Source organism: Panthera uncia (assembly GCF_023721935.1).
Source record: "Panthera uncia isolate 11264 chromosome A1 unlocalized genomic scaffold, Puncia_PCG_1.0 HiC_scaffold_17, whole genome shotgun sequence".
NCBI classification, from domain to species: domain Eukaryota; kingdom Metazoa; phylum Chordata; class Mammalia; order Carnivora; family Felidae; genus Panthera; species Panthera uncia.
Window position 1 is genome coordinate 118594231 of NW_026057577.1, and position 20758 is coordinate 118614988.

At 40.8% G+C, this 20758-nt stretch overlaps 1 protein-coding gene and 1 long non-coding RNA gene across 8 annotated transcripts in view; one reads left to right on the forward strand and one right to left on the reverse strand.

The window, feature by feature from the left end:
• ZNF131 (zinc finger protein 131) overlaps positions 1–6520 on the reverse strand; it is a 30248-nt gene extending 23728 nt beyond the window's left edge. For 3 of the 7 annotated variants that reach the window (XM_049648122.1, XM_049648123.1, XM_049648117.1), the window contains exons 1-3: positions 6231–6313; positions 5571–5709; positions 4443–4544 (exon numbers count right to left, since the gene is read on the reverse strand). In XM_049648122.1, the coding sequence (XP_049504079.1) occupies positions 4443–4544; positions 5571–5694 (226 nt within the window). In that variant the 5' untranslated portion in view covers positions 5695–5709; positions 6231–6313. Of the gene's footprint in view, positions 1–4442; positions 4545–5570; positions 5710–5931; positions 6136–6190; positions 6314–6475 lie in introns of those variants that run through there. The other 4 variants (XM_049648120.1, XM_049648118.1, XM_049648121.1 and 1 more) reach the window with 4 other exon arrangements.
• On the forward strand, positions 6279–17794 carry LOC125934620 (uncharacterized). The gene is made up of 3 exons (XR_007461473.1): positions 6279–6353; positions 13646–13793; positions 17450–17794. It is a non-coding gene; the product is annotated as an uncharacterized LOC125934620 (long non-coding RNA).
• The last annotated feature ends 2964 nt before the right edge of the window (positions 17795–20758 follow it).

The window sequence follows — 20758 nt, forward strand, 5'->3', positions numbered from 1 at the left end:
GCTACTCTGCTGAAGTATTATTTCGTTATAGAATGTCACCCCCTAGACCCCACTGGGAGTATAATGTACTACACAGACTGCATTATCTTTAGAAAATTTGTAATTTCAAGAAACATCTGGCCTCCAAGGATTTGAATAAGGAATTACAGACTTAGTTCCCAATTTTGGTTAATTAGAATCATTGCAGACTTAAAGCATGGGTCTCCGATCCTTAGAATCAAAACCAGGATAGGAAACTTTTTTTTTTTTTTTTATAAGCACCTTAGGTGCTTAAGTCGCCAGTCCAGCACTAGTCCTAGGAATAAACTACTGACCTAATTAGCTAACATGGACCAAACGGCTAACATGTGCCCAGGGAAGTGATGTGGTGACAGATGATGCACAGCTGCGAAAACACTTGGTTCTCTATCAGGACTACTTTGATAACTTCCAAATCTCAGTCGACTTCACTAATCCCTTGCTCCTTTCGTAACAGAAGTGGGCAAGAGAATATAGTCTTTCTGAGTTATCTAAGGAAACTGTTAATATGAACACCTTAGCCTGAATCTTCTTTTTTTCCCTTAGGAAGAAGCAAAACAGGGCAGCATTCTAGACATATAGAGGTCATTATTCATATTTTACGGAGGGAGGTTAAAATTATAACTAAGATGGAGAAAGCACACTCCACCCTATCTTGTCCACTGATTACAATTAAAAATCCTGGGCAGAATACATAAAGCAAATACATAAGGACTCTGAAACATAAATAGAAACAAGCAGGCTGAGGACAGAAATCAAAACTCAAAAGAGCAGCAGTGAGTTTCCTGGTTTTTATTTTTCCTCTCACATATCCCAGCTTACACTTGAAGACAGCCCAAATCCTGTAACTGTGTAGCAGGTACAGAAGAAAACTCTGGCTAGAGAATCAGGAAAGGGAACAGAGAGTACATGTGTGTTGGGGGGGGGGGGGGGAGATACTTGGATTTATTCCTCTCAGCCCTGCCTCAAGGCAAGTCCCAGTTCTGATGCTGCACACCTGTGGCTGGTGGCCGCCAAGCAGACACTAATTCTTAGAAAAGGTTCTTCTTTCTAACAGAAAACTAGCAATGATCTCCAAGAACATGGAGAGAATTTTTTTCCCCCCCTCTCATTACTTTGTCTAGAAAATGGATCCCACTATGGGAAGTCTATGTCAGCACAGGGAAGCTAAAAATCCCAGTTTTCCAGCCAGAGGATCAGGAAAAGTTGCCCCGAGGAGCTAAAGTACTGAAGTCAGAAGAGGGAGCTAGAGAAAGGTCCTTGTGAATGCAGCCTAGCACTAGCCACTGAGCTACACATGTGGAACTGACCTGAGGCAACACAGTAAAGGGTCTAAGACCTGCACTATGTATGATGTGGACCCAGGCTGGCACACCTGGCACCCGAGCAGCACAACAAAGGTTTTGAAAAATAAACTGGCATTGCATCCACAGCCCACATAAGCCCAGACTGAACCTAAACCAGGCTGACTGCCTGCTAAAAACAAAACCAAATCAAAACAACAACAGCAGCATTCTCCAGAGGATTTTAACAGCACAGAATGTCATAACATTAAAACGTCCGTGACATAGTGAAAACTTACTTGACATATCTCACAGATAAGAAAAAGAAAAGCCAACATGTCCAAGGTTATATAACGACAAAACAGTGAAGCCAGGACTACAAGGCAGGTTGTCTAATGACATGTCCAGGGCTTTCTTTATAGCCAAGTGACCTAGACAGATTGTACAGTGATCCTGAAGTTAAGGGCTTAAGAAAACATTGAGCCAAGGGGTGCATGGGTGGGTCAGTCAGTTGAGTGTCCAACTTCGTCTCAGGTCATGATCTCGCAGTTTGTGAGTTCAAGCCCCACTTTGGGTTCTGTGCTGACAGCTCAGAGCCTGGAGCCTGCTTCGGATTCTGTGTCTCCTCTCTCTGCCCCTCCCATGCTCATGCTCTGTCTCTGTCTCTCAATAATAAATAAATGTTAAAAAAAAAGAAATAAAAAAAAAAGAAAGAAAGAAAACACTAAGCCAAGGGGTTCCTGGGTGGCTCAGTTAAGCGTCCAACTCTTGATTTCAGCTTGGGTCATGATCTTGTGGCCCATGAGTTTGAGCCCCACTTCAGGCTCCTCACTGACAGTGTGGAGCCTGCTTGAGATTCTCTCTCTCCTTTTCTCTCTGCCCTTCCCCTGCTCACATGCGCGTGTGCATGTGCTCTCTCTCAAAGATGAAAACATTAAAAACAATTTTTTAATAATAAAAAAAAACACCAAAAGAAAAACAAAAACACACTGAGCCAAACTGATTCTTTAAACCTGAACCTGGCAAATAACAAAAACAGAAAATGTTCTTACACTTTCTCATTTGTCATGTTAAGTACTGAAGGCTTGTATGTGCTATCCTATAATGAAGGCAGCAGGTCAGAGGTACTAAGAAGTACAAGAGAATCTCAAGGTGATTAGTCTCCAGAAGAAAAGACCCTACTTCTCCAGGTATATTCCTTGTTCCAAAAGCAATGCATATTCTAGACTGGGCCACTTATTTGCTTAAAAAGCAGAAGTCAGCTCCTCTTTGAAATCTTTATCTCACCAAGGTAGACTAAACCACTCGTCCTCCCTCCTCGGCGACACCATTCCACAATAAAAGTCTCTGCAACACTCTTTGCTCTCTTTTCTGCATCTGTTGCTCATCTGTGATTAAATCTGCAAATTCTTTAAAGTCTGTCTCATTCATCAATTTTTCACTTCCTGGGTCCAGTACAGTACATAACACATAACAAGTATTAATTCTGACAAACAGTCCCAATTTATTAAACTTTGACAATGTACCAAACACTATGCTCAGCGCTCTGCACATGTTATTTCAAGTAATTGTGACAAGCCTATAAAGAAATGAGGAATTTTCAGATGAAAATTTTATTCCTCTCAGCCCTGCCTCAAGGCAAGCTGTCTATGCAACTAAGGTAAAGTAACCTGCCTGGCGTCACAAAGTACCTCAGGTAAATAAATGGATGAAATCTTGCCCTGTAACAGAAACTAATACCGTATAGGCAGCTAGATTCTCACTTTAGTAAGCTTCGTGGATTTCCATTATGCCTGTGGCTGTCCATCACAGATAATGAAAAGATTATCTATGGATGTATCAGCCAGAATGCTAAACTGGAATGTAAAGCCACCCCCCCAAAAGGAATATGCTTAAGTTTTCACATTTTCTTTACTCCCCAGGGCACCAAATTTTCCCAAGGGAACAGTGTTTCTAGGCAACTCGTTCATAACAAATATATATATACATACACACACACACACACACACACACACACACACACACAGTGAAGAAGATACAAAACCAAAGCTCAAGAACACTGGAAAAGCTAAAGTTCTGTATTTATGTAGACAAATATTTCCTACAGTTTTGGATGGTGGGGAGGGGTAAGTAATGTCATATCAAAAGACAAAAGCATGGTAATTAATACACAAAGTGAATCCCTTCCTAGCTGGGCAACACTGAGCAAGTAACCATTTGGAGCCTGTTCCCTGATGTATAAATTGGAAATAATACCACTTACTTCAAAGGATTGCTTTAAACCTCAGAAAATGCACCTAAACTAAATAGCACTATAGCTAGCACTTGGGAAGCTATTATCACAAAAGTCAAACAAGTGCAAAAATCACTTTCTACTTTAAGGTTGTATCTACTGAACGATTCCTTCCATCCCAGACTCTATATCTACTACAACTTCTGAATGCTGCTTCGGTTCATCTTTCCTAGCCTTTTCCATATTGTGGCAGCACACTTCATCTTGCGCATGTCATAAGTACCTCTGCTAGTAAAGCAGCTCTACTGTAACCTGTGGCATCCCCACCAGTCTGAAACATAAGCCCACTGAACAAAAATGGGAATTCACTTCTAATACATGTTTTCAAAAGAGTGAGCACTGGTCTCAGAAGTTGAAAAAGACTCTTTTATGAGATCAACATCTACCATCTAAAGTAAGGGTTTTCCCTGGCGGATCATTTTACCATGCACTTTACGGAAAGCAAGAATTCTCAAGTGTCAAAAGAACAATTTATCAAGTAATAGGAACCACTGATACCTATTTCCTACAGTATCTTGCTAAAGTAACACTTCTTCATTAATTATTATGTTTGCTAAATATTGTATTTATAACAAGCATTTACCAGGGCACCTGGGTAGCTCAGTTGGTTAAGCGTCTTCAGGTCATGACCTCATGGGTTCGTGAGATCCAGTCCCAAGCCCTGTGTCCCGTGTACCCTGTCCCCTGTGTCGGGCTTGCATTGCCAGCAAGGAGGCTGCCAGGGATTCTCTCCCTCCCCTTTCTCTGCCTCTCCCTCCCCCACTTGCATGTGTGCACACGCATGGGCCCTCTCTCCAAATAAGTCAATTAGTTAAAAAACAAACAAACAAACAAAAACAAGCATTTACCTTCAATCTCCACCAAAGGTTCCTGAGTAAACTCCTGAAAGAATTTGTAGAAGAACTTACTGCAAGCAGCCAAAACAGCTTTGTGGGCCTTAAAATGGTGTCCTAGATTAAAAAAAAAAAAAAAAAAGAGTATCATATGTATTCAAAAATCAAAAGTAAAACCATAAAACAAAGTAGTAAATTATATAAAGATTTTTCTTCATAATACAATCATAAGACTATATAAATTACGAAACTAAAGTCAGAACATTCTAAGCAGCTATCTTGATAAATTTCAATTTCAATTAGACATGAACCCAAATCTTTACCTCAAAGACCTCATAAAGTCAATTTATAAAAGCCAGTTTATAAAACTAAAAGAGATAAGAGAAGCTTCTTACTACTTAAAGAGTGAAAGGCATATCGGATTCAGTTTAAACTGCTAAATATAAACACAACCCAAAAAGTTATACATCACTTGGAAAGAGACAAAAAAAACACAGAATAAACATAATGCTGGATGTATCTGCTATGGAAAACATGTTAATATGCCTAATATTTGGAAGCAGCAGATCTACAGTAAGCAGATCTATAATAAATAGCTTGCCTTGAGGAGTCTATTTTCACTAAATAGAAAAGATACCCAAGCTACGTTTGTCTCCATTATAATGACAACTCCTAATACTGGTAAAGACCCCATTTGATTTGTACCCAAAGAGGGTACAAATGCTGCAAAGGTATGTCTCACGTTCTCCCTCCAAGACCATTTGGGAAGGTAGGAACAATCAACATTTCTCAAATGATTGTTGTGAAAGGCTCCTTAAAGAAGTTTATGAGCAGAAAGCTATTAACCAAACATTTAGAGACATCCTCTCTATCTCCACGCCATCATCTTACACTAATGTGTGCAATAGGGAAACTTCAAGAGGCTGCAACAAGTTAAGATGTGATGATTATGTTGAAAGCATGACTAGCCAACTAGCCTTCTGCAACACGGTCTATGTGAGTGGCCACTGACAAGTACCCCCTCGTCCCAGCGCACACTCAATAGGCACAGTCCACAGAGGGTTGGGTATAAAAGGCGGGTGGGGGAAGGGGAGAGAAGAACGGTAGCCACAAATTCACTGCTCTGCCCACCACCCTACCCACCATCGACAATCAGGGTGATGTCAGTAAACCGATCCTGCTCTCGCTGTTCATTCAATCGGTCCAGGATCATTTTATGATGTTCCGGGAACTCCTGAAGGCATTCCATCGTCTCTTCGGCCTCCATGGCCGTCGGGCTGCTCTACAAAAGAGGAGCATGATAATGTACACCCATGAGCTCGGGCCGAGGCACAAAACCCCTAAAGCATAAAACAACAAAACCCAAAACCCCAGCTACGTGAAAAGAAGGGGGGGGGGGAGGGGGAGGCAAGAGGAGAGGAAGGCGAGGGAAGAAAGAAAGGCGAGCCGGGTGGCCGCCGCGCGTTGGGGGCCGGAGCCACGGCCGCGGGACTCCGAGCCTGACCTAATTGGAGTCGGGAGACGCGAGCTGAAGCGGGGTGGGCAGAGCGCCGGAGGCTCCGGGCGCCGGGGCGCGCAAGTCCGGCAGGGGAAGGGACCCGACAGCCGTGGCGGCGCCCTAACGGCCCGCCAAGCCCCTCTGCCCGGCCCTGGCTCCTGCGGCCCCGGACCCGGTCCGGCCCGCGGCCCACAACGACTCCCGGGTCGCCTCTCCCTCCCCCGCCCTCCCTCTTCTCCCCCGCCCCGACCGGGCCGGCACTCACTCAGCGAAGGAGGAGCGGCCCGGGCCTGCGCGTCACTTACGTCGACGTACTGCGTCACCGCGCTGGGCTCCGGCTGACGCGGACGCCGACCAAGCGCCGACCACGGAGCGAAGAGGCCACACCTCCACCGCCCCGCTAGTGGCGGATTTGGCGCTCGGCGAGGGTGAGGCGGCCAACGCTGGGAGGAGGAAGTCGGCTGTGCTAGGGTAGAGCCAGTTGCGGGCCAGGCTGTACCCGGGGCAGGGATCCTAAATCATAAATCCTAAACCCCGCCCTTCCACCCACCTTCGCAGGACTCCAGGTGTGAGCGCTTCCGACCCGGACCTCGGAATAAACTCACAACTCGTCCCGGGTGCGCTTTTATTCCGCGGCTCCTCCCGCCCCGCCCCCTTCCCTCCCAAGCCTTGGGTGGGCCCGCCTTACCTAGCTCTTGATCCTCCCTCTCTCCTCTCTGGCCCTCGGATCTTCCCCGCTCTCACCTCTCTGGGCGAAACTGAACCCACACTGTTCCCTACCCCTAAATAGTGCCTCGCCCTCCATTTCCTCACGATTGCCCGGGCACTGCCTCTGCTGGGTCCGACCGGCACACGTGCACTCGCTCCGAGACCCTGGCGGCCGCGGCGCGGGCGGCGGCCACGGGCGCGAGCACGTTCCGGCCGCCTGGGACCTTCCTCCCCGGTGCCCGCCCTCTCCGCGCTCTGCAGGCGGCACGTGCTTGCTAGGCTTGGGACCTGGATCTGCTCGGATTATTTACACATGATGCTATTACTACAGCTCTCCACTCCCAACCCCTGCGCTTAAAGAGACCAGTGACCTACAATCAGCCTCTCTTCCCTGGGTCATTCATTCATTCATCCGAAAAAAATGCTTTTGGAGGGTAACAGTTGAGATTTACTTTTTCTCGCAGAAGAAAATAGAGTGAGGATTAGGGAAAGACTCAAAATACCTGGTTATATGCAAGGGTGAGTGTAATCATTGTTTCAACAGACATTTATTTATTGAGAGCCAGCGCTGTGCTAGGCACTGTTTAAGGGACTGAGAAATTAAGTGGTGAATAAGGCGTATGTAGTTTGTTCCTTTCTAATCTTAGTCTGATGGAGTAGATAGATCTTTTGTACAGTTAATTGCCTGGATGCAGATTTCTGAGTGTTACGTGAGATGTGAAGAACAAGGTAATCTGGGGCGGGGAGTAGGGCTCCTTGAGGAAAACTAGTGACCTGTAAGAAGCAATATGAAGTCTGAGTGTTTTTACGCAAGGGTACACAGCGCATTCAGAGACAGCGAGATTATAGCATTCAAAGAACTAAAAAAGAATGTTGGTGGGGCAGACCCACCGGGGCCTGGTAAACAGTGTTAAAGATGATAGATTTTCTTATAATCACAAAGGGAAACCTTGAAGGTTGAGCAGGATAGTGACATACGAAGTAAATAATACGAAGATTTACTTTTTAAAGAGGTAGTTCCAGCCCCAATATGGAGAATAGTCTAATAGGTGAAGATGCAAGTAGAGACCAGAGGGAAGCTGTTAGTAATCTGGATTAAATCGTGGTGGCAAATGGGATTAGAGAATTGGATGGAATCTAGAAATAGAATCAACATTGACTGGAAACATGTCATGGGTACTAAATAAATAATGTTGGATATATTCATGGTAAGAGAAAAAACACTCAAGGATGGCTCCTAGATTTCTGGCTTGAGTGGATGGATTGTTGGTACAATTTACCAAAATAGAGAATATAACTGGAAAAAATGATTGGGGAGAAAGGATGGGAAGGGGAGAGATGATTTTAAGGAGACAACTAAATACAGATGATGTCAACAAGGCATTTTATATATGGACCTGTATAGAATTTAGGGGAGAGAGCTAGCCATAGGGATTTGGAAATTTTTAGCATAAAGTGGATATTAAAGCCATGGAAACAGATTTTTTTTTTCATCTATCCTAATGCAAATTTTGTTTATTTATTCATTCATTCATTCATTCTTTAGTTCCAATATAGTTAACACACAGTGTATTAGTTTCAGGTGTGCAACATAGTAATTCAATAATTCCATACATCCCCCAGTGCTCATCAGACAAGTGCACTTCTTAATACCCATCCCCTATTTCACCTGATCCTCCACCCACCTATCCCTGGTAACCATCAGTTTGTTCTGTATAGTTATAGTTAAGAGTCTGTTCTTTGGTTTGTCTCTTTTCCTTTGCTCATTTGTTTTGTTTCTTAAATTCTACATGAGGGAAATCATCTGGTGTTTGTCTTTCTCTCACTTATTTCACTTAGCATTATACTCTGTAGCTCTATCCATGTCATTGCAAATGGCAAGATTTCATTCTTTTTAGGGTTGAATAATATTCCAGCGTGTGTGTGTCACTTCTTTATCCTTTCATCTATCAATGGATACTTGAGCCACTTTCATAATTTGGCTATTGTAAATAATGCTGCTATAAACTTAGAGGTGTATGTATCCCTTTTTTTAAAAATGTTTTTTTTATTTTGGGGAGAGTGAGTACACAAGTGGGGGAGGGACCGGGGGCGGGGGGGGGGGGGGAGGCGGGACGGAGGATCAGAAGCAGGCTCTGCACTGACAGCAAAGAGCGCAATGTGGGGCTTCAACTCAAGAACCCATGAAATTATAACTTGAGCTGAAGTCACTCAACTGACTGAGCCATGCAGTTGTCCTGCATGTATCCCTTTGAATTAGTGTTTTTGTATTCTGTGGGTACACACTAGTGCAATTACTGGATTGCAGGGTAGTTCTATTTTTAATTTTTTGAGGAATCTCCATATCATTTTCTATAGTGGCTGTACCAGTTTGCACTCCTACCAACAGTGCAGGAGGGTTCCTTTTTCTCCACATCCTCACCAATATTTGTTGTTTCTTGTGTTTTTGATTTTAGCCATCCTTACAGGTGTGAGGTGATAACTCATTGTGGTTTTACTTTGCACTTCCCTGATGATGGGTGATGTTGAGCATATTTTCATGTGTCTGTTGGCCATCTATGTGTCTTCTCTGGAGAAATGTCTCTTCATGTCTTCTGCCCATTTTTAAATTGGATTATTTGGGGTTTTTTGGTGTTGAGTTATGTAAGTTCTTTATATATTTTGGATACTAACCCTTTATCAGATATGTCATTTGCAAATATCTTCTTCCATTCAGTAAGTTGCCTTTTAGTTTTGTTGATGTTTCCTTCACTGTGCAGAAGTTTTTATTTTGATGTAGTTCCAATAGTTTATTTTTACGTTTATTTCCCTTGTTTCAAGAGACCTATCTAGAAAAATGTTGCTATGGCCAATGTCAGAGACAGTACTGCCTGTGCTCTCTGTAGGATTTTTATGGTTTCAGGACTCCCATTTAGGTCTTTAATCCATTTTGAGTTTATTTTTGTTTATGATGTGTGAAAGTGGTCCTGTGTTATTCTTTTGCATTTATCTGACCAGTTTTCCCAAAACCATTTGTTGAAGAGACTGTCCTTTTCCCATTGGGTATTCTGCCCTGCTTTGTCAAAGGTTAATTGACCATATAATTGGGTTTCCTATTCTGTTCCATTGGTCTATATGTCTGTTTTTGTGCCAGTACAATACTGTTTTGATTACTACAGCTTTGTAATATAACTTGAAGTCCAGAATCATGAAATCTCCAACTTTCTTTTTCAAAATTATTTTGAATATTGGGGTCTTTTGTGGTTCCATATAAATTTTAGGATTGTTTGTTATCTTTCTGTGAAAAATGCTGTTGGTATTTTGATAGATTACATTAAATCTGTAGACTGCTTTGGGTAGTATAGACTTTTTTTTTTAAGTTTTCATTTATTTATTTGAGAGAGAGGTGTGTGTGTGAGCTGGGGAGGGGCAGAGAGAGAATTCCAAGCTGGCTGCTCACTGCCAGCACAGAGCCTGATGCAGGGCTTGAACTCACAAAGCATGAGATCATGCCCTGAGCCGAAACCAAGGGCTGGACACAACCGACTGAGCCACCCAGGTGCCCTGGGTAGTATAGACATTTTAACAATACTTGTTCTTCCAATCCATGAGCGTGGAATGTCTTTCCATTTCTTTGTGTTATCTTCAATATCTTTTATCAATATTTTGTAGTTTTCGAAGTATAAGTCTTTCACCTCTTTCATAAGTTTATTTCTAGGTATGTTATTATTTTTGGTGCAGTTGTAAATGGGATTGTTTTCTTAATCTCTCTTTCTGCTGCTTTATTATTGGTGTATAGAAATTCAACAGATTTCTGTCCAGTGATTTTGTATCCTGAAACTTTACTGAATGCATTTATCAGTTCTAGTAGTTTTTTGGTGGAGTCTTTTGGGTTTTCTATATATAGAGTATCATGTCATCTGCAAATAGTAGCAGTTTTACTTCTTCCTTACCAATTTGAATGTGTTCTGTTTTTCTTGTCTGATTGCTGTGGCTAGGATTTCCAGTACTATGTTGAATAAAAGTGGTGACAGTGGGCATCCTTGTCTTCTTCCTAACCGTAAGGGAAGAGCTCTCAGTTTTTCCCCACTGAGTATGATGTGGGTTTTTCACAGATGGCCTTTATTATGTTGAGGTATGTTCCCTCTAAACTTACCTTATTAAAGGCATTTATCACGAATGGATGTTGTACTTTGTCAAATGCTTTTTCTGTGTCTATTGAAATGATCATGTGGTTTTTATCCTTTTTTCTTATTGAGATGATGTATTATGTTGATTGATTTGAGAATATTAAACTACCCTGGCAATCTGGGAATAAATCCCACTTGATCATGGTGAATGATTTTTTTTTGATGTATTGTTGGATTCAGTTTGCTAGTATTTTGTTGAGGATTTTTGCATCTATGTTCATCAGAGATATTGGCCTGTAGTTATTTTTTCCTGTGGTATCTTTATCTGGTTTGGGTGTCAGGATGATACTGACCTCATAGAATGAATTTAGAAGTTTTCCTTATATTTTTTGGAATAGTTTGAGAATAGGTATTAACCCTTCTTTAAATGTGTTTGGTAGAATTTGCCTGTGAAGCCATCTGGTCCTGGACTTTTGTTTGTTGGGAGTTTTTTGATTACTGATTCAATATTCTTACGGGTAATCAGTCTGTTCAGACTTTCTATTTGTTCCTGCTTCACTTTCGGTAGGTTATATATTTCTAGGAATTTATCCATTTCTTCTAGGTTGTCCAGTTTGTTGGCATATAGGTTTTCATACTATTTTCTTACAATTGTTTGTATTCCTGTGGTGTTGGTTGTTACTTCTCCTCCCTCATTTGTGATTTTGTTTGAATCCTTTCTCTCTCTCTCTCTCTCTCTCTCTCTCTGAATCTGGCTAGAGGTTCATCAGTTTTGCTGATGTTTTGAAAGAAACAGCTCCTGGTTTCATCGATCTGTTCTATGGGTTTTTTTAGTTTCTATATCATTTATTTCTGTTCTAATCTTTATTATTTCCTTTCTTCTGCTGGTTTTGGGTTTTTTTGTTCTTTTTCTAGCTCCTTTAGGTGTAAAGTTAAGGTGTTTATTTGAGATTTTTCTTGCTTCTTCAGGTAGGCATATATTGCTATGAACTTCCCTCTCAGAACCACCTTTGCTGCATCCCAGAGATTTTGGACCATCTCATGTGTTTTCATTTTCATTTATTTGTATGTACTTTTTGATTTCTTCTTTGGTATATTGGTTGACCCATTCATTATTTAGTAGCATGTTACTTAATCTCCATGTATTTGTGGTCTTTCCAGACTTTTTTCTTGTGGTTGATTTCTAGTTTCATAGCATTGTGGTCAGAAAAAATGCAGGTATGACTTTGATCTTTTTGAATCTGTTGTGGCTTGTTTTGTGGCCTAATATGTGATCTGTTCTGGAGAACGTTCCATGTACACTTGAAAAGAATGTGTATTCTGCTGTTTTAGGATCAAACATTCTGGTGCTCGCTTCGGCAGCACATATACTAAAAATAGGATCAAACATTCTGAATATATCTGTTAAATCCATTGGTCCAGTGTGCCATTCAAAGCCCCAGTTTCTTTGATGGTCTTCTGTTTGGATGATCTATGCATCAATGTAAGTGGGGTGTTAAAGTCCCCTACTATTATTGTATTACTATCAATTAGTCTCATTATGTTTGTTATTAACTGTTTTATGTTGGGTGCTCCCATGTTGGGTGAATAAATTTTTACAATTGTTATATCTTCTTGTTGGATTGTCACCTTTATTATTATATAGTCCTTCTTTGTCTCTTCTTGCAATTTTTGTCTTAAAATCTATTTTGTCTGATATAAGTATTGCTACTCGGGCTTTCTTTTGACATCCATTTGCATTATAAATATTTCTCCATAGCCTCACTTTCAATCTGCAGGTGTCTTTAGGTGTGAAATGTGTCTCTCGTAGGCAGCATATAGATAGGTCTTGTTTTTTTTTTTTTTTATCCTATGTCTTTTGATTGGAACATTTAGTCTATTTACATTCAAAGTAATTATTGATAGATATGTATTTATTGCTATTTTGTTACTTGTTATGTGGTTGTTTTGTAGTTTTTCTCTGATCCTTTTGGTTTGCTCTTTTTCTTTTTTTTTCAACTTTTTTTTTTTTTTTTTTTGGGACAGAGAGAGACAGAGCATGAACGGGGGAGGGGCAGAGAGAGAGGGAGACACAGAATCGGAAACAGGCTCCAGGCTCCGAGCCATCAGCCCAGAGCCTGACGCGGGGCTCGAACTCACGGACGGCGAGATCGTGACCTGGCTGAAGTCGGACGCCCAACCGACTGCGCCACCCAGGCGCCCCAGTTTGCTCTTTTTCTTTAGTGATATACTTTGATTCCTTTCTCTTTATTCTTTGCATATCTGTTAGTGGTTTTTGATTTGTGGTTACCATTAGGTTTGTATATAACCTCTTCTGCATATAGCAGTCTATATTAAGTTGATGGTCGCTTAAGTTTGAACACATTCTTTACTACTCTTTCCCCAATATTTTGTGTATTTGTATTTCATATTTTACATCCTTTTATTTTGTGAATCCTTTGAGTTTTTACAGAAATACTTATTTTTACTGCTTTTGTGTTTCCTTTTTTTTATACTCTCTTTTCTTACTGTAAAGTATGGCCTTTAATTTCCACCACAGAGTCTTTAATATTTCTTGTAGGGATAGTTTAGTGGTCATGAACTCCTTTAGTTTTTGTTTGTCTGAAAAACTCTTTATCTCTCCTATTCTGAATAATAGCCTTGCTGGAAAGAGTATTCTTGGCTATTGTTTAAAATTATCATCATTATTCACATGGTGTTTTTCAAGGTGAAGAAACTACACACAGAAATAGGCTTTTGAAAATTCTAGTCTATAGGACTACTTTCCTATACAACAATTGGGTTAGGATAAATAGAAACTCTCTCTCTATTTGGGATTCAAACTATCTAGTTCACAGTCTTCATCACTTTCTAAGGTCTTAAATCTAGTTCATATCATTCATTTTTACTTGCCTTGTTTTTAGAGCACATGCGTTTGGACTCTTGGTACACACGATCACAATGGAAGAGGGTGTAGAATTTTATCCCTGCTAAGTATCGATGTTTATGGGTGGAGTACAAAAGAAGAACCTCAAAGGACAACATGGCAGCTGGAGAAAGGAGGAAGAACAGGTCAGTGTTTCAAAAGAGAGGTTGTGGTCAGCAGTGCCAGATGCTGCCAAGTGGTCAAGCTAACTAAATAAAGATTAGCAAGGGTTGGTCCATTAGATTTAGTATCATGATGTGTTTGGTAGAAGACCTTAGCAAGAACAGTTTTTAGTTAACTTCCCTGGAAGGTGGTAGTGGTGGTGAGAATCCTGTATCCAAGTAGGTTAAGGAATAACTAGAAAAATAAAATGAAAGGATAATGATAGAATTCTCATTAAAAAATGAGGGAGGAAAGGGAGGGGTACATGTGGGTCAAGCTAGTTTTGTGTTTGGGGATGGGAGAAACTTAAGCAATTTAAACGCTGATGGAAAAAGGATCCAGTAGAGGAAGATGATGAAAATACGTAAGGAAAAGGGGCTAATTGTGTAAGAGAAGAAGAAACTGGAGAAAGTGATGTTGAGAGGATATGTGAATGAATCAGCCTTAGACAGAAGGAAGGACATGTCTTATCATTGAAAAGATTAATAGAGTGAATGCTCTTAGGAGTGTAGATTTGCTTTCAAGAGGTTGAGATTCCTCTATAGCTGAAAACATTTACTTTTTCCATGAAATAGGTGGCTGTTATCTACTAAAAGCCAAGATTAGGAGGGGTGTGTGTGTGTGTGTGTGTGCGCGCGTGTGTGCATACACACACTAGTGCACACGTGCTGGGGAGGAGAAGTTTGAGATTGGAAGATATTTTAGTTATTTAAGACTGTGTAACAAATTGCCCCCAAATGTAGTGGCTTAAAACATTATTATTTCACAATTTCTGTGAGTCAGGAGTGTGGATGTTACTTAGCTGGGTTTTCAGGGTCTCTTAACAAGGTTCCAGTCAAGATGTCAGCTGCTGTGACCTCAAGGGTTGGCTAGGGGAGGATCTGCTTCCAAGGTCACTTGGAACAACAAGTGGTTGTTGACAGAATTCAGTTTCTCCTGGGCTATTAGACTGAAGACTTCAGTTTTCTTTGCAAGGCCTCCCTCCATGTGGGGCTCACCATAGGGAATGACAGCTAGATTCCATCAAAGAGGAAGAGAAAGTGAGCAAGACAGAAGCCAAAGTCTTTTTGTAACCTAATCTGAGAAGTGGCATTCCACGACTGTTGCTGTATCTTTTTGTTAAAAGCAAGTCACTGTGTGCAGCCCATAGCCAAAGGAAGGCACATTCTGGGAGATATAATCATTGTAAGCAATCTTTGAAGCTGCCTATCACAGAACAAAATGGAAAAGATTTGAAATGGATCTTGGGCATAGTAATATCACAGTGGCATTGATAGGATCAGTAGAAGTTGGTGAGCAGCCCTCAACACTGCAATTTAAGATCTGTTTCTGACCCACTCATCGTTGTTGTTGCTATTGGTTTTTCTTGAAAGATTTGTGCATAGGGCTTAAGAAAGAACCCTATTTGTGCATAGGGTTCACACAATACTGAAATGACCCATTGATATGTCTGTCCCTGAGATTGGAATTTTCTTGAGGATTGATAATATGTCTGATCTGTGGTCTCTCAGAAGTCAACAGGGCATGACCACTTTCACCTTTGGAGGTTCCAGGTATATTAAAAAAATTAAGAAATCTCAAAGTAACTTTCTAAAAACTGTGACCTGTTTAAAATATTTAACAGATTTCTATTTTTTCACAAATCAAAATATAATACAATGTAGTTATGCTTTTCGAAAGATAAATGACAGGATTTTCGGAAAGAAGATATTAATTCATAGTGCCAAGCAGGCACAAAAATGTAAAGTTTTAGAATTACCATATATCATTCTTGTCACTGCAGCTCTGTGGTTGAGGCCTTTCAGGTAGATGAAGCCTCGCTTCAGAGGGGCCTCCCGCCTCCTCTGGCACCAACTCTCAAGCCTAGGATAGTGGTTGGTTCATAGCAGACATTTGACAAATGTTTGTTGACATTTTTTCTGAAACAAAATCTTTCAAGAATGATTCATTTGACTTCTGAAAGTCAAGGTACCAGAATATGAGTTTTCTATTAGGACTCTTAAAATTCCATTTTACACATGATTTTGAGACTTTGAAGTGCTTTTACTATAGTTCCAGTGCATGACTTTCCCTCAGGCTTTCCTAGCATGATTCATAATTCTCCTTTGGAAAAATCTAAGCTGAATTCAAGGAATGTATGTGTAATGAGAAAGGGGCAGGGGAACAAATAAACACAGAAAATCTCTACCTCAACTTTTGACCCCATGAGCCCATGTTATTATGGATAAATCCAAGGGATGACTGAATCAGGGAACTCTAGAGCCATCTTACATGTATGTTAGGGTAAAGACTCTGGAATGTACTAGATACATCCTAGCCATCCCAGGCTCCCCCAGACTAGGAAGACCAACACCAAGTCTTTGGGACAGTGGGAATTCCCTGAAACTCAGCTTCTATCATCTTATTCCATACACTTTTGCCTGGTAAGCTCATTCTTGGTCTTGCTGAATATATAATCCACACCTATATCTCCAGCTTCGACATAATATTCAGCCCCAGGCTGGTGGCTCTGTTGGGATGCCCCTAGGGTACCTCAAAACCACATCTGATGTACATTAAGATTCATTACCCTCATTAAAATTATATTCTTGGTTATTGATACCTACATCTACCCATTAGTAGAATAATTCAGAAACCTGAAACTTTTTTTCCCTACTTCTCTCCCACACAAACATCTAATTGATATATTACCCAGTCCTGTTTATTTTAAACCTTAATAACTCTCAGGCAACTGATAAACGGTATTTCTGGAAAGATGTTTGGCCATTTTTATGGAGGAAGTTTGACAGTTTCATATCCTTCCACAAGTTGTATAATATTTTTTAAAATTTTATTTATTTTGAGAGAGAGAGCACCTGTGAGCACATGGGGGAGGGGGGGGAGAGAGAGAGAGAATCCTAAGTAGGCTCTATTGTCAGCACAGAGCCCAATGCAGTGCTCCAGTCCACGAACCTGTGAGATTGTGACTTGTGTCAAAATACAGAGTCAGATGCTTAACTGACTGAGCCATCCAGGTGCCCCACAATTTGTACAGTGTTATGTAAGTCAAGGGTACAGTAAAATCCCCAATTTTAAAGTATATAGATGTGAGTATGGGCATGGCAAGAGTGGGCATTAAGAAAATGCAACAATATATCAATACTGGCTGTCTTTTGGGGCGCCTGGGTGGCTCAGTCGGTTAAGCATCCGACTTCGGCTCAGGTCATGATCTCACGGTCCATGCGTTTGAGCCCTGCGTTGGGCTCTGTGCTGACAGCTCAGAGCCTGGAGCCTGTTTCAGATTCTGTGTCTCCCTCTTTTTCTGACCCTCCCCTGTTCATGCTCTCTCTCTCTCTCTGTCTCAAAAATAAATAAATGTTAAAAAAAATTTAAAAAAAATACTGGCTGTCTTTTGATGGTAGAATAAGAGAATATTTTTCTTTCTACAAGGTTCAGTATTTTCTAAATGTTTTACACCAAGTATGTGTTATTCAATGTGAGTCCCATGAAGTCAGATACAATTTTTTTGTTCACTTACGTATTTGAAGTTCCGGAACAGTATCTTATATGTGGCAGGTGCTTAATAAATATTTGTTTGTTGAATGAATGAATCTTTTTTTTTATGTTTCTCAGTCTATGTGTTCATGATTGCTATTGAGAGAGACAGACAGACAGAATGTGAGCAGGGAGGAGCAGAGAGAAAGGGAGACAGAATCTGAAGCAGACTTCAGGCTCTGAAGTGTCAGCACAGAGCCTGACATGGGGATCGAACTCACAGACCGCGAGATCATTACCTGAGCCGAAGTCAGATGCTTTAACTGACTGAGCCACCCAGATGCCCCGAATGAATGTATCTTTATCATGTAAAAAGTCATATGAAAATTATTAAATGTACTAAAATTCCATTTCATCCTCTTCTTGGATTGTATCTTATTTTAATAATTATTCATCCTTTCCTTTAGATCACCTGTGGCTGAAATGGTCAGCAGAGGCCATGCCTGCAAAAGTGGTTCCTGGCTCTTGATTTTTTTTTTTTTTTTTTTTTTGCCCAACCTTACAAATATTTGCCCTCTATTCTTTCCTTTCAAGTTCTTCTGCAGGCATTGCTAAGCAGATTGGTCCAAAATGAGTTTTCAGAGAAGTGACATTAGCATCATGGTGGAATAAGAGATTTTCCTTTGTTTTTGGCTGCCCTCTCAACAACGTTGATTCAACATCCATCCACAGACAAAAGTGGTTTGTGGGAGCTGTGGAAGGCAGCACCATACACCAAGGGACCCAGGCGAAGTCTTGCCCACCTATATGTGAGGTAGTAGGCATACATACCTTGGTCCTGACCGTGGACCCTGCAATGGTCCATGAACCAGCTCCAGCCCCTCTCAGCTGTGGTCCTGGAGACCCTGGAGAACACTGTCTTACACAATCACCAACAGACAAAAAGAGCTTTTGTGGAAATCTAGGTTTCTGAAGAAGTTCTAGCATGACGTTGGAGAAGAAAAAAAAAAGTTTGGATGCATTGGAGAGAGTAAGAAAACAGCTTGATTTTATCTTCATCATCCCTCCCCTAAGAGAGCACAGCTTGGGGCCAAGATCTTGGCCTGTGATTTCTCTGGAGTGGGGGCAGGGAATGCGCATGTGAGTGAGCCCTGCCTGCCACACCACCCCAGCTATGCAGAATGCCCAGAAGGAGGCACTCTCCCTACTGTGGCAGCAAGAACAAGTTTTGGCTGGTGGCTAGTGAGCATGCACAGAAAGCCAGTTCAAATCAGCAAGCCAGAGACCATAAACTTGAGCTTTAGTGCCACCTTTGGGAAAACAAAAGAGAAACTCAGCACTAGGTCAGCACTAGGCGAGGTTCACTGTAGGATCCAGAGAAGGCATACTAACTTAAGAATTCTGCCACAATAGGGAGCAAAAAGCATGAAGCAGGTGTACCTTTAGCAGGTCTAAGAAAGATTAAGAATCTCTAGCACGGCTGACAAGGCACTTCTCTCCCAAAAACAGTTAGTAAAGACTGGAGAAAGTGATTGCCATTTCAATTGGGAAGACAGCAATGCAAAACTTCAAGGAACATGAAAAATCAAGAAAACATGACACCACCAAAGAATCACACTAATCTTCCAGTAACAAATCCCATAGGCATGGAAATCTGTGATTTACCTGATTAAGAACTCAAAATTTTAAGGAAGGTCACTGAGCTATAAGAAAATAGAAAGACAATTCAAGGAAATCAGGAAAACAGTGTGTTACCAAATGAGAAGTTTAATAAAGAGATAAAAAACATAAAATGGAACAAAACAAATTCTGGAGGTAAAGAGTACAGGGAATAAAATTTTAAAAAATGCAACAGAGAGCAGCACCAACAGCAGAATGAATCAAGCAGAATAAAGAATCTGTGAGGTAGAAAACAGGAGGAGAAATTCAGAGGAGAACAAAAAAGAACAAAGGAAGAATGAAGGTGTGAAGAAAGCTTTCTCTTGGTAGAAGAGAAGCAATCTGCAAATTATTGGAGAATCAGAAGAAGGGGAAGAAAGTTAATTGAAAGAAATAATGACTGGACTCCCAAATCTGAAGGAGGGATTTGTCCATCCAAGTTCAGGAAGTTCATAGGACCCCAAACAAATTCAACCTAAAAAGTTGTTTTCCAAGATGCATTTGAATAAAGATGTCAAAAATCAAAGACAAAGAGAGAATCATAAAAGTAGTAAGGGAAATAAAACATCACTTACAAGAGAAGCCTGGTAGGCTATCAGCAGATTTCCCAGCAGAAATGTTAGAGGTTAGGAGAGAGTGGAATGATACTATTCAAGGTTCTGAAAGAAAAATCTGCCAATCAAGAATACTCCATCTGGTAAAGTTAACCTTCAGAAATGAGAGATAAAGATATTCCCAGATAAACAAAAGCTGAGACCAGACTCATGGCAGTTCATTGCCATGAGACCTGCTTTACAAGAAATGCTGAAAGGAGTTCTGTAAACTGAAATGCAAGGGCACTAATGAATAACATGAAAAATATGAAAATATACACAAATACATGGTCAAATTCAGAATACTCTAAAACTGTAATATGGTGGTATGTTAACCCCTTACTCTAGTATAAAGGCTAAGCATATTAAAAATAGCTATAGCTACGATACAGGTATGCCTCAGAGATATTGCAGGTTTAGGTCCAGACCACCACGATAAGGCAAATATCACAAAGTGACTCAAATGAATTTTTTGGTTTCCCAGTGCATATATAAACTTACACTATACTGTAGTCTATTAACTATGCAATAGCATTCTAATATATATATCTTAATTTAAAAATACTTTATTGGAGGGGGAACCAGGATGGCTCAGTTGGTTAAGTGTCCAACTTAAGCTCAGGTCATGATCTCATGGTGCCTGAGTTCAAGCTCTACATTGGGCTCCACCCTGGTGGTGAGGAGCCTGATTAGGATTCTCTCTCTCCCTCTCTCTCAGCCCCTCCCCTTCCCTCAAAATAAATAAGTAGACTTAAAAAAATACTTTATTAGTGTGCCTGGGTGGCTCAGTCGGTTAAGCATCTGACTCTTGATTTCAGCTCAGGTTATGATCTCTTGGTTCATGGGATGGAGCCCTGCGTTGGGCTCTGCACTGACAGTGTGGAACCTGCTTTGGATTCTCTCTCTCTCTCTCTCTCTCTCTCTCTCTCTCTCTCTGTCCTTCCCCCACTTGTGCTCTCTCTATCTCAAACTAAAAAAAAACAAAAAACAAAAAAAAAACTTCATTGTTAAAAAATGCTAACCATCATCTGAACTTCCAGCAAGTCATAATAACTGATCATAGATCACCATAACAAATAATAATGAAAAAGTTTGGAATATTGTGAAGATTACCAAAATATGACAGGGGCAAATGTTGTTGGAAAAATGGCACCAATTAGGCTCGCTCAAGGCAGGGTTGCCACAAATCTTCAATTTGTAAAAAACACAGTATCCGTGAAGTA